The sequence below is a fragment of the Triticum urartu genome, chromosome 6A (assembly GCF_056163025.1).
Source record: "Triticum urartu cultivar PI428250 chromosome 6A, HENAU_Tu73, whole genome shotgun sequence".
Classification (NCBI taxonomy): Eukaryota; Viridiplantae; Streptophyta; class Magnoliopsida; order Poales; family Poaceae; genus Triticum; species Triticum urartu.
Genome location: NC_141878.1, coordinates 581,606,472 through 581,620,432, shown reverse-complemented (window position 1 = coordinate 581,620,432; position 13,961 = coordinate 581,606,472). Strand labels below are relative to the sequence as shown.

Sequence of the window (13,961 nt, the reverse complement as noted above, 5' to 3'; positions counted from 1 at the left end):
AAGCGGAAAGTGCAAATCGATTAAATGACATTCTCCGGATCTATGCTGCTTGCTCTGGCCAGGCAGTCAACCGGGAGAAAAGTGCAGTTTACTTCATCCCAAATGCTTCTCAGGAGTTGAGAAGGGATATCAAGCAGACACTTGGAATCGCTGTGGAAGCTTTCACTGAGCGATATTTGGGTCTACCGACAGCGGTTGGCAAAATTACGAGTGGTAGTTTCGCTCATATCGTTGAGAGGGGCAGAAACAAAATGCAAGGATGGTCCGAGAGAAACTTGGCATGTGCAGGTAGGGAGATCTTACTCAAATCAGTGGTTCAGGCTATACCCACTTTTAGCATGTCTTGTTTTCAGTTGACCAAGAGAGTTTGCTCGCAACTTACATCTCCGATGGCAAAGTATTGGTGGAGTAGCTCCATTGACCGCCGGTCTTTGCATTGGGTGTCTTGGGAAAATCTCACTGCTCCAAAGGTGGATGGAGGTATGGGGTTTAGGGATTTGAAAATTTTAACCTAGCCTTGCTTGGCAAGCACGGATGGCGTTTGCTGACCCATCCCAACTCCCTATGCTCCAGAGTTTTGAAAGGAAAATATTTTCATAACTGTGATTTCATGGAAGCACATGCGCCTCGCTCAGCATCGGCGACTTGGAAGGCGATCATAGTAGGTCGAAAGGCGCTGGAATGTGGCTTGATCAAATGTGTTGGGAACGACGAATCTATATCCACTTGGACGGATAGGTGGATCCCGAACACAAGCACTCGCAAGCCAACTGGTTGGATTGGGGTCGATCCTATACCTCGGGTCTCAGAGTTGTTCGATCATGAGACGGGATCGTGGGATGTTGAACTAGTCCGACGAAACTTTCTACCATCAGATGCTGCGGCTATACTGAACATACCATTAAGAGCATCCGGAGGGGAGGATTTTTTTTGCCTGGGATTTGGAGAGGTCTGGTGTTTATTCTGTTAAGTCGGCTTATCGTGCTCTAGTGACTCGTAACGAGCATTCTGCTCCAGAGGAAGGAACGATAACGGATCCATCATCGTCAGATAAACATATGTGGACCGCCTTGTGGAAGCTCAAGGTTATTCCCAAAGTAAGAGTTTTCTGGTGGCGAGTGTTACGGGGAATCCTCCCGGACTATGCTACCCTACAACATCGTCATATTCGTACAACGGCCATATGTGATATATGCAAGACACATCGTCATATTCGTACAACGGCGATATGTGATATATGCAAGACAGCGACGGAGGACTTGCACCATGCATTGATTGGCTGTTCTCATGCGGGTCTGTTTTGGAGTGCGGACCGTGATTTTATGGGAGTCAATCTGCCGCTGTTGAATTCGGGCTCGTGGGCAAGAGATGTGCTCATGGATGATCAGATTATGGACCATGACAGAGGTAAAATTATTACAGTCATGCATGCTATTTGGACGTCGAGGAATCGGTGGACCCATGATCAACCAGCTTATGATCCAGTTCACGCGATAAAAACTGTTCGTAATGATCTACTGCTGCTTGAATTCCCAAAGCCTGTACGAGGCGTCTTGGGTCTCCAATGGCGTCCTCCTGATGCGGGATGGATAAAGATCAACACGGATGGAGCAATAAACACTGAAGCTTCATGCGCGGGAGGAGGAGGCGTGGCGAGGTCTCATCTGTCGTTCATGGGAGCGTGGAGCAAACCTTTTCCAGGAGTGTCAGACCCTTTCGTTGCGGAAGCTCTGTCATTACGGGAAGGAGTTATCTTTGCACAACTACGTGGTTTCTCACACGTAGTGATGGAGGTGGACTGTTTAGAGGTTGTCAACCTCTGGTCTTCGCATGATAGTTCGAGATCAATTGTCACGCCTATCTTAGATGAAATTCGGGAGAAGTCTTTGTCTTTTATTTCCTTTTCGCTTAGGCATGTGTCCAGAGAGGTGAATACTTTGGCCGATTAGTGTGCCAAGAAGGCTTCCGCCTTATTGGTTTCGGAGTGTTGGCTGGAGGACTGCCCTCCTTTCCTAGTTAACAGCCTTAGGGCTGATTGTAATTACATGCTACTAAGTCAATAAAACTCCCATATGTTTCTGGCAAAAAAAAATTCCCTTGGTCCTTGCTCCATCCTGCGGCTCCTGACACCAGGAGTCAACCGTCCGGTAGATTTACGTTACGGACCATGCGAATCACTCCCACGATGCTCATGCATGCATCCAGGCCGTCCGATAATCGGCGGGGCCATTGATTAACTCCGTATGCACACGCAGTGCAGCCAACCACGCTCTGAAGAAATGAAATCTCAGCACTGCACGCACACTCCACATGACATGTACGCGTTACAGCGAGCAGTAGCTAGGACACACGGTCGACAGTGATACTAGCACGGAGGGAGAGCACGTACGCCGTGCAACAGTGTAACGCCTACAGTAGTAGTAGTACTCCAGTGCCATTCTGCAAAAGGCTCGCGGGTAGTAACTACGACGCGTGGGACAGGTGAGAAGAGACGCGTGAGGAGGACAAAAGTCGACGGTGCATTGCAGCGGGCGGCGCTCGCCCACGGGGAGTACGTGTGCCGGCCAGCGGTGGCGTACTGCGGCAGGCACCACCGCCGTCCACCGGACACCGCCCCAAATTCACCATACCAGTGCTGCATAGCACGATGAACTATCAGTAGTAGTAGTAGTAGGAATTAACTACGTCCATGCACCTGGCACTGACAGTTCCTGTTCCCGCCTCACAGAAAGGTCACTCAACAGTCGACGGACTCCAAGGCTCGAACCAGTATAGGAATCATAACGAGCCAGTCAAGGTGTCAAATCAGATAGTTTTGGCGTTGATTTTAGAGGAATACAAATGGGGGAAGGGCGTGTTGGATCATCTCCCCCTCTGCTTGCCGCTTCATGGCTGGTGGCGGGAAGGGGAAAGCTAAAAGATAGGTTAGGGTTTTACCGCTGCTTGCCGCTTCATGGCTGCAATCCCCTGCAAGGACGGCACTTCTTAGAGTCTGTCTTTTTGACTCCGATCCTACTTAAATTCATCCATCGAAACGGATTAGATCGAGCTACGACGTGGATTGATGCCGGCTCCTCGAGGCTGCATAGCATGATGAACACAAGTAGCAGAGGTAATTAACTACGTCAATGCACCTGACAGTCACTGTTTCCGCTTCACATGAAAGGCCACTCAACAGTCGATGGACTCCAACCACTTGGGATCAACTCACAAGGATTTTGCGTTGATTTTGCAAATGAAAATCAAGGGACACCACCTTTCGCGTCGCCCTCATCCTGCTACCCCGTCGGCGATTGGCTGGCTGGCCGGCTGGCCGGCGTGTGTGCCAGAGAGACGGACAGGCCTAACTAGCCCGCCAATGCATGCCACGGCGGGGAGTAATTGGTTGGGCGTTGGCCACCGCAGGCCGCCACTGGTGCCCGCCCCGATCGCATTTAACCCCACCTCACCGGCGACCCGACCCCGACGCGACGCGGCCATGTTCGCCACCACCATCACCACCACCACCACCCTCAGTAGTTGAGCCGCGTCCCTCGCGTGCGCGCACCCACGTACTACACTACACACACGTACATCTCGCACCGCGCCACCAACCGCGTGCCGCCCGTCTATATATCCTGCCCGCGCCGCGCCAGCCCCTGCCACTGCCACTGCCACACTCCCTCACACTCGCCAGTCACCACCTGAACCGAGCTCACCGGAGCGCCACCATGGAGCTGCTGCCGCTGCTGACGGTGCTGCTGCTGGCGCACGCGGCGGCGTACCTGGCCTGGCAGGCCATGGCGCGCGCGCGGCGGGCGCGCTGCTACCTGCTCGACTTCGCCTGCCACAAGCCCTCCGACGACCGCAAGGTCACCACCGAGATGGCGGGCGCCGTCATCGAGCGCAACAAGCGCCTCGGCATGCCCGACTACCGCTTCCTGCTCAAGGTCATCGTCAACTCCGGCATCGGCGAGCACACCTACTGCCCGCGCAACGTGCTCGACGGCCGCGAGGAGTGCGCCACCCACTACGACGCGCTCGAGGAGATGGACGCCTTCTTCGACGACGCCGTGCGCGCCGTGTTCGAGAAGACGGGCGTGTCGCCGCGAGACGTGGACCTGGTCGTGCTCAATGTCGGGTCCTTCTCGCCGGCGCCGTCGCTGGCGGCGCGGGTCGTGGCCCGGTTCGGGATGCGGGAGGACGTCCAGGCGTACAACCTGTCCGGCATGGGGTGCAGCGCGGGCCTCGTGTCCGTGGATCTCGCGCGGCAGGTCATGCTCACCCGCCCGCGCACCATGGCGCTGGTGGTCACCTCCGAGTCCTGCGCCCCCAACTGGTACAACGGCACCGACAAGTCCATGATGCTCGGCAACTGCCTCTTCCGCTGCGGCGGCGCCGCCGCGCTGCTCACCAACAACCCGGCCTACCGGTCCCGGGCCAAGATGGAGCTGCGCTGCCTCGTGCGCGCGCACATCGGCGCCCACGACGACGCGCACGCCGCCGCCGTGCACTGCGAGGACGCCGACGGCCGCCTCGGGGTCAGCCTCAGCAAGGCGCTCCCCAAGGCCGCCGTGCGCGCCTTCAGCGAGAACCTCCAGCGCCTCGCGCCTCGCATCCTGCCGGCCGCCGAGCTCGCTCGCTTCACCGTGCGCCTCCTGGCGCGCAAGCTCATGCGCCGGAAGCTCAAGTTCGAGGGCCCCAAGATCAACTTCAAGACGGGGGTGGACCACTTCTGCCTCCACCCCGGCGGGACGGCGGTCATCGAGGCGGTGAGGAAGAACCTGGGGCTCAACAGCTACGACGTCGAGCCGGCGACCATGACGCTGCACCGGTGGGGGAACACGTCGGCGAGCAGCCTGTGGTACGTGCTGTCCTACATGGAGGCGAAGCGGCGGCTCAAAGCAGGGGACAGGGTGCTCATGGTCACCTTCGGCTCCGGGTTCAAGTGCAACAGCTGCTACTGGGAGGTTAGCAAGGACCTCGACGACGCCGGCGCCTGGGAAGACTGCATCGACGACTACCCGCCGGAGACCATGGTCAACCCCTACACGGAGAAGTTCGGATGGGTCAACGACCTACAGGGCCAGGGAGGCGCCTTCCCATTCTAACCTCCAATGCTCTGATTTTACTTTGGATCCTAAATTATTATTGATTATTTCAAGAGTTAAAGACAAACTCGTAGAAAATTATTTTAAATCAAGGGGGTATGTGTATGGTGGTCTTTTTTTTCGTTTACGATTTTTCTGTTCGTCCTGTTGATACGAACTTACACTTGTAAATAGTTAGCCCGCATATGTGTATGTACGATTGTACGTGGATCCACACGATGGATCGTGTTATGAACAAAAAGATGTTCGGTTATACTTAGATGAAATAAAAAGTAAAAACAGAGTGTGCACAAGAAAAGTGAACAAGGGCGTTGATGCGTGCCTGTATTTGTTAGTAGTACTTTTCAACTTCATATGTGTCAACAAGCTACATTGAGAATTAAAATTTTGTAAACAAATTATTATTAATCCAAGATTATGCTATGGTTATTTTATTTTGTCCCAGATCAGAAAAATTCTAACTTGTCTTGTTCATACAAATTTGAATCTGTAATGTTTTTGTAGCCAATTGCATATATATGTTTATATGCCTACAGGCGTGTATTGTTGTAAATAGAATTTTGTTCTCATATATACATGGCCTGTGTGTAGGAACGCAAAAAACAGGGTTATTTTTTTTCGTGAATACAGAGAGGATGCATATCTTTTCATTGATAGGGGAAGAGTTGTACAACATGAGGTTACAGGAGCTCGCTAAGACATGTACACAGGAAGGCATGGAAGCGAGCTAGAAGCAGGACAAACATGGGGTTGCTCAGCCCGAGAAACCTAGAATGCTATCTCTCGGGAATGATGTTGTGTAGTCCGGTGGCGCCGACCTTGGCCCACATGCGCGCTTCGTCTCTGATGATGTCGGAAAGCCGGGTGATGGAGGGCTGCTCGCCGTCGAAGATGCAGGCGTTCCAGTGCTTCCAAAGCCACCAGGCAGTGAGGATGATAAGAGAGGCCAAATCCTTGCGCGCAGGGGATGGCGAACGGTTGCAGGATGTCTCCCACCAGGTGAAGAAGTCAGTGTCATTGCTCGGAATGTCGGCAGTTGAGCGAACCCAACTGAGGACCTCGTGCCATATTTGGCAGGAGAAAGGGCAGCCCACCAAAAGATGTTGTATAGTCTCCTTTTCTTGATCGTAGAAGGGGCAAGAGTCCTCGCGTGGAAGGCCATGACGAGCGAGTCATTCAACCGTCCAGCATCGGTCCTGCAACGCCAGCCACATGAAGAATTTTATGCGAACGGGGGCCCATGGCTTCCAAGTGAGCCGCCAATGCGGGTCCTGGCAGGCGCCGAGGAAAAGCGTCTGATAACATGAGCTCGTCGAGTAGGTAGCGGAAGAAGTCCAGCACCATTGGAGGGAGTCTGGGGAGTCAGTGAGAGAGACGTGACGCACGCAACGCCAAAGGTCAACATACTGGACGAGAGTGGCAGGGCCCAGAGCGCCCTGGATGTCACGGACCCAGGAGCGCCGGAGAATGCCATCGTGCACGGTGCGGGTCTTGCGCCGTCGCCGGGTAACAAGTGCGAGAACGAGCGGGGCGATCTCAGCGACCGATCTACCATTGATCCAGTGGTCACTCCAGAACCTGCAAGTGCGTCCGTCGCCGAGTGCCCAGATGGTAGATGCACGGAAGATGGCCGAGACGGCGAGGTCTTGAGGGATGTGAAGATAGCTCCACGAGTGCGACGTGCCCGTGTACTTGAGCCAAAGCCAGTGAGTTCTAAGCGCGATGCCGGTGCACTGTAGGTCATGGACGCCGAGGCCACCAAGAGAAAGCGGGCGGCATACTCTTTGTCAATTAACCAAGCATTGGCTGCCTTTGGCATCCTTGCTCCCAGCCCAAAGAAACCCACCAATGATCCGATTAGTCCTGCTTGAGGATGGAGGGGTTGAAGGCGATGACGGTGAGGAAGTGCATGGGGATGGCACATAGGACGTGCCGGACGAGAGCGAGACGATCTCCTCGCGAGAGGAGGGAGGCGCGCCATGTGAAAAGTTTCCGCTTTAGCTTGTGGATGATTGGCATGAGGCTCGTGGTAGAAGGCTTGCGGATGGACAAAAGGAGTCCCAAGTATTGAATAGGGAATTGTTTCATCGAGCATTGCATCTTGGAAGCAATGGTCGCTATGTCCTCGTCATTGCACAGGATGGGAGTAGCCGAGCACTTGTTGTAGTTAGTGCAGAGCTCGGAGGCCACCCCAAAGACACGTAGAAGCTCGCGGACAGCCGAGATATCGTGGTGATCCAGGCGGCAAAAGATAACGACGGCAGCGGCATAGAGGGAGATGCTAGAGGCCGCGTGTCTCGTGGTCAGCCGTTGGATGAGGCCAAGCTCCACAGCACGAAAATAACCCGTCGTACACCATGATTAATTTTAGGATCACTACCTAGCCTACGAGCTATAAACAATCCCAATTATTACTAAATGACAACGGGCTAAACAAGCATGACAAGGATGTCATGCATCAAATGTGCATGCATAATGAGAAATGCGGAAGGTAAAGTACTTTATTCTACAACATTCATGATAAATGTCAATTGCTGTGGATTTTCACAACTACTGATTGTACTCGTGCAATACAGATTGTATAAATTATATGAAGCAAGTCTCTTATGTTAAAGTCCAGAGCTTTATTTAGTTTTATTTAAAATAGTGTGATATTAACACATTTTTAATATTATCACATACTCCCTCCATCCATAATGTAAGACATATTTTGACACTACACTAATCATAAAAGTCTTATATAATGGGACGGATGGAATAAACAATACGACACCCGCAAAGCTTCATACCAATTTCGAACTATCACAAATTATACATTTTGGTTAATATAACAGATGAACATGGTTGAAATATGGACCACATCTTTTAATGGCATTTTTTTAAAAATTTAATAGCATGCATAGTTCTAAAAAACTTTAATTCTTGATCGATTAATATGAGAAGCTAAGGTTGGAGAGTCTTAAAATTCATATTTTTATAAGTACTACGGTTCGGTATTATTATGTATTTTTTGAAATGATATGCTCCTATGTATAATCAATATATTGTTATTAGGAGATTAAACATACAATTAATATACAATTTTATGATATTCTTGTTTAGAAGAAGGTCAACCATGGAATATTATATTTAGATGCTATATTTACAAGCATAATTGTATAAAGAAAAAAAAACTACTTAGATAAGAATATGCCAAACAAAATACATCATCGCTTTTCTATAAAGAAGCAGAGATTAAAGGGAAATGATAGCAATCACCTGACGGATCGTGTCATCGCGTCTGCTGCTTCCCAAACCGTCCGATCCATTTTGATCCTGTGATACAGAGAGCACCATTGTTGGCTTTGGCCCACATAGTCACATATCCTAACAACCGACCACACACTGCCTTATCCTTTTGGAACCATCGTCTTCCTCACATACACATAGTTTTTCCCCAAATCTCTTCAGGAGCTTGCGACCACCGCCATTTGATGTCCCTCTCGCCACATTCCGGCGTCCTCCACAGCTAGCCGTTCACCACCGCAAAAGCCATCGGATCGACTACGCCTTGATGCTTCTTACCGCATGTTGATGTGGTTTCTCGCCTGGTGGGCTGGAAAGAGACGACAACGATGCACCCGGCGACGCCGTTGTGGAGCAGGAAAAGGATGGGCGACGGCGCCGCATTGAGGACATCACGTGCCGCCTCCATGTTGCAATTGCAACTACGAAGGCAATGACAAAGTCGACGAATGACGACGGTGCTACTACGACATGCGTCGGCAAAGGCAACGGTGTTTCAACAACAACATAATCTTAATTCCAATTTTTTCCTGTAACATAGGTGATGTTGCGGAAATTTTCTGCAACATCATCTATGTTGCAAAAGTTTCTTCCACAAAGATGAGACAAAAATGCAAAATGACCTTTGTTGCAAAAGTTTTTCTGCAGCAATACCTTTTTTGTAAAAAAAAATTGTAACAAGACCCGTGTTGCAAAGATTTCTGCAACAAGACGTTTGTTTTTTTGCGGGAAACTATCGATCTATTTATCTTCAATCATGATAGTACAATGAACACCAGAAATAATAAAAATTAAGTCCATATTCATAGACCACCTAGCGACGACTACAAGCACTGAAGCGAGCCGAAGGCGCGCCACCATCATCGCCCCTCCCTCGCCGGAGCCGGGCACAACTTGTTGTAGTAGACAGTCGGGAATTCGTCGTGCTAAGGTCCCATAGGACCAACGCCCCAGAACAGCAACCGCTGCCGATGAAGAGAATTTTATATCAGAAGGATCCAACCTGAGACACGTGAACAAAGACGAACAAAGACCGGATCCACCAAAAACAACAACCGACCAAATCTCGTGAGATCCGCCGGAGACACACCTCCACACGCCCTCTGATGATACTAGACACATCCTTGGGACGGGAACTAGGCGGGGAGAACCTTATTCCATCTTCAAGAAGCCGCCGCCGTCTCGTCTTCTTGAGTAGGACACAACCCCTAACAAAACTTGAAGAAGCACCCGAAAACAGAGCCCTCCCACCGGCAAGGGCCGGGATCCACCGCGCACACATGGCCCTAAGGACACGGTATACGTGGGAGATCGGCGCCGCCGCCGACGGGAAGCAGAAACCATAGCTGTCTTTTCTTGGAGGAGGGATAAAGGGAGGATGTTTGTTGCAAAGATTTCCGCAATAGCAGCTCTGTTGCAAGAATCAGAGACACCACTTCGTCTCACATAGCGTGACATCGGATAGCTCGCAATGGGGTGGTTCTTTTAAAAAGATCCGCCGGCCGACGCGTAGCATGCCCCGAGATTAAAACACGAGAAAGTTCGGAAACTAAATCCATGCTACATTTCTCGTCGGGGAGTGGAAGGATTGAATAAAAATATTCTTATTTAAAATTCCATTGAGGGAAGTAGAATCAAACTAACTTGAAAAAGATTCACAGTGATGCCAACAACAAATGCGAGCATAGAAAGACCTTAGCAGAGCTTCAAATCATTCAACAATTTCATAAGTTAGCTATATAATTTTTCCGTTATTAAACCGATGAAAGTTGCTCACACATTTATATATGTTTCTCGATGTATCATTTAAAATCCAATGCATTGACATGTAATTTACTCATAAGATCTACTTGCAAATAAGTATTGCATCTGAATCCTAGTTTATGAGGTGCCGACGCAACTCCAAGTTCAAGTTTTTACCATTAATGATGAGAACATCACTACTACTGTTACACACACAACCCCTACCGCTACACATGTCCAAGTTTCATAAAAAAAAGGACCAAACACTAGAGGTCACGCACGCCAATCAAACTATTGTGTTATTTCATTTCTCAAAATTACTTCCAATGTTCTAGAGAATAGGATGCTGCCTAAATTAGATGTGTTTGTATTGCTTAGGAATAAAGGACCTTCACGGAGAAGAGAGATGAGTATTGGAGCGTGATCAAGCATGGAGATCAAGGTGGGCACACATGGAATGACAACGAAGCTTCATGTGGAGATTTCAGGACTTTGACGCCACCATGGCGACATGTGAAGATATGAGTGAAATATACAGTATGACACATCATATTTGCATCCATAGCCATCTATAGGTATTGAGCCACCTTAATTTTGGGCCAAGCCCATGTAATTTAAAATGCATCACCATAGATTTTTTTTAGAGTTTCTCTTAGTGGAGGAAAAACGCATTGTGGTGGATTTCTGCCCCCTCCCCGAGATGAAGGAATTTCCCCTTGTCCCTCCACAAGTATCGTCTCTTGGGCATCGTTTAGACTCAGGTTTTATTTAGTTAAAAGTACGCCATTACTACAACTCATAGTACTTCATTTTTGACCAAAGACTAGGTCAAAACCGCTTGCGGAACCCCAACTTTATCAATATGTCCACTTTATTAGCAATATCAATATTACAAATATATTTTTTCTTGTTCTTTGATTGCTTGCAAGAATTAGGCCATTAAGGTCAAATTTATTATGCCACGACATGGTAAATAACTTACCAGGTTTTGTTTAGTGATTCCACAGGCGCATCTTCTTTGCACACTATAGTCGGATTTTCAAAGTCTACTCCACCCAAATTGAAATTATCTCAGGGACACCTTTCTACCTATTAGTCAATGGTTTTAAGGAAACATTGAGTAAGAGCAACTCTCACACATTCCCAGACAAAGGACACTCTATAATGGTTTTAGAGGCTTTGGAGCCTTTCCTTTTACATTCACTAAAACTATGCCCTTTATATTTTTGCATCTCCTATTTCTCTTAATATGTGTGTATATGGATTCCATTTCAACTCTAATTCCAAATGAATATGTTATAGTGTCCCACAAGTCAACACTATTTCAAATGCATAATTTTGAAAGTTACATGTCCAAATTCAAACATGACATAGGGTTCAACCGCATGAAACCACTAAGCAAAGACATGTCCAAATGCACGATAAACATAGTAATAAATATAGTTTTTTAATCCTGTACTCAAACTCTATTTCTTCTTGGATCAATTCGAGTACCTCTTGTGCTCCTCCCTCTAGTGGCCGCTAATCGCCGGGGGCGTCAGACGCCTATCACTGTGCCCTACTGGAGAATCTACATGTTCTTTGGTTCTCGTTATCGGGATCATCCTCCATGTCGTAATCGCCTTCATCATTGTTACAATCTAAAAAAATCACTATGATGACCATGCCCAATTCCTCGTCCTCTATCTCAGCCCGTACCTCAATGTAGGAAGCCACAACCTTGTCCTTCGGGTCTCTCGCTTGGCCTTGGTTGGGGCCTCAGTGCCAGAGGCGACCGACTCTTCCTCCTTTTGCTCGCGGTTGTGGCCATGCGACAATAGGCACGGTCTCCACCTCATCCCCCTCGGCCAGAAAAAGGTCTTGAGCACCTCCAATCAACCCCGTCGTCAGATTCTGAGACATGAACAAACACTCGGTGAGTGTAGGATGCGAAGCTTGTATCGGCGGGAAGGGGCAGGGACCGAACGAGAAGTGGGCAGGCGTAGAGGTCTTGGACAATGGTGGGAAGAACCATTAGGAGACGCATGATCATTGTATATGGCCTTGATGACTGGAGTGTTGTGAGGAGGTGACGATGGGTGAGAAGACGCGCGGGAGCAGTGGCGGGGTTGTGGGGAGGCGGCTGTGGTGGTCGGAGGCAAGGTGGCAGATAGTGGAGAAGTGGGTGAGGCAACGGTCTTGTGAAGGCAAGAAAGTTGAGGCAGTGACATGAACGGTCCCAAGATGGTGGGAATGACAGTGGGGTGGAGTTCGGTGGTGGTGGCACGAGAGTTGGGGTGCGGTGGGAGGAATTATTTGGCAGGTGAAGTGTTGGGTGGTAGCTGAAAGATCCGTGGTGCCAAAATAAACCAAGAATGGTGGGCATTCTTTTTCCCTCCCGCTCCCTCTCTATATAAAGGGTAGATGGTTGTTTCTAAAAGGCACTAATATAGGATAGAGTGGACTTTTGGGGGATCGATTAAATGATTATTTTAGTTATTTTTAGACGGAGGGGCATTGGGGAATCCACTGGAGTTGCTCTTATATCCCCGTAAACAATGTCGCTGAGTTCATATTCAAAATGGTTGTCAACGGTGTAACTGCTGTAACATATGACTTGCTTCCTCCGTTTTATCTACTCTTTATATTAGCTTTGTCTCAAGTCAAACTTGATAAATTTTAATCAAGTGCATTGATTTTTTAACATATACAATACCGAATATTTATAGTCCATGCCGCCCTGGCTCTGCGTGAAAACTTTCTAAAATCCAGTAGTCATGCCACTGCTTTGTCCGAGAAGAACGCATCAGCTGAGGAAGAATTTTCTAAAAAAAAAGGAAGAATTTGCAAATTAATAAAATCGGGTGGACGGATTTTCCATCTCTAGGGGAAAAAGCTATCATCTCCTACTAGATAAATCCCTAATCCATCTTTTGGGGCTTCTACTACCATTTTAGTTAAGACGAAGGTTTGGGGAGGCTCCATGTATCTATCGTCGCTTAGCTCATGGTGGGCACGCCGACATGTCCAGGTTATTAGACAATCCAGTGTGTTACCATTAATATTGCCTCCCTGTTTAGGACCTAAATGAAAAGCGGTTCTTAAATACTCACTTAACTCGCGTTGGACAAATGCAACATGGACAGCTACAGGAAACCGACGTAACACCATCGAGTACTTGTGCACAGTACGTCTTTCAGGCCGCTGATCTGAACTGTGTTTCTCCAGGCGATCGAGCATGTGTGGCCAGCTAACCTAACATGCAGCATGACAGTTATTGCAAGTGGCACCTCCAGAACGCATAATTGATCGGTGGAACTGAGATTCTATTAGATTTTGCTTCACTGGCTGCACACATTTGGAGATCTGCGCACCTCTGCTTCTGTCCGAGAGAAGTGCTCTTCTGATCCCGTGCTCACACACACACACACACACACACACACACACACAGGTGAAGAGTAAAATAAAAAAATAGTACAAAAACATTCAAAACATTCTTCATTGGCAATGCGGAAGAAGATCCTTTGCTTCCATCCATCAAGTATGGGCGCATTGCTACTGGCATGGTTCGTCGATCATCTTCCTTTCCCCCTGTTTCTCTGCTTGAGTGGAAAGAATCGAAAATGCGAAAGGAGTTAGTGGATCCTACTGTGCATGGAATGGAGATCCTACTGAGCATTTCATTCCGCTTGATCCCATGGCGGAAATCGAAAAAAGCGGAGGCTCAAGGCATGGGACAGTGTGGTCATGGTGGCAATAGCTGCTGCCCGGAGGTTCGGATTGATCAACCTCGAATGCTTGATTTAACTTGGAGAAATCATTGATGAATTCAGTATTTAGAACACGTACACAATTATTTGGATT

The 13,961-nt window shown here is 48.8% G+C and overlaps 1 protein-coding gene across 1 annotated transcript; it reads left to right on the top strand.

The window, feature by feature from the left end:
* The first annotated feature begins 3,454 nt into the window (after nt 1–3,454).
* LOC125515397 (3-ketoacyl-CoA synthase 12) lies at nt 3,455–5,343 on the top strand. The gene has a single exon (XM_048680863.2). It carries the CDS (start codon nt 3,711–3,713, stop codon nt 5,088–5,090), a length of 1,380 nt encoding a protein of 459 aa, XP_048536820.2. The 5' UTR covers nt 3,455–3,710; the 3' UTR covers nt 5,091–5,343.
* Nucleotides 5,344–13,961: the final 8,618 nt, after the last annotated feature.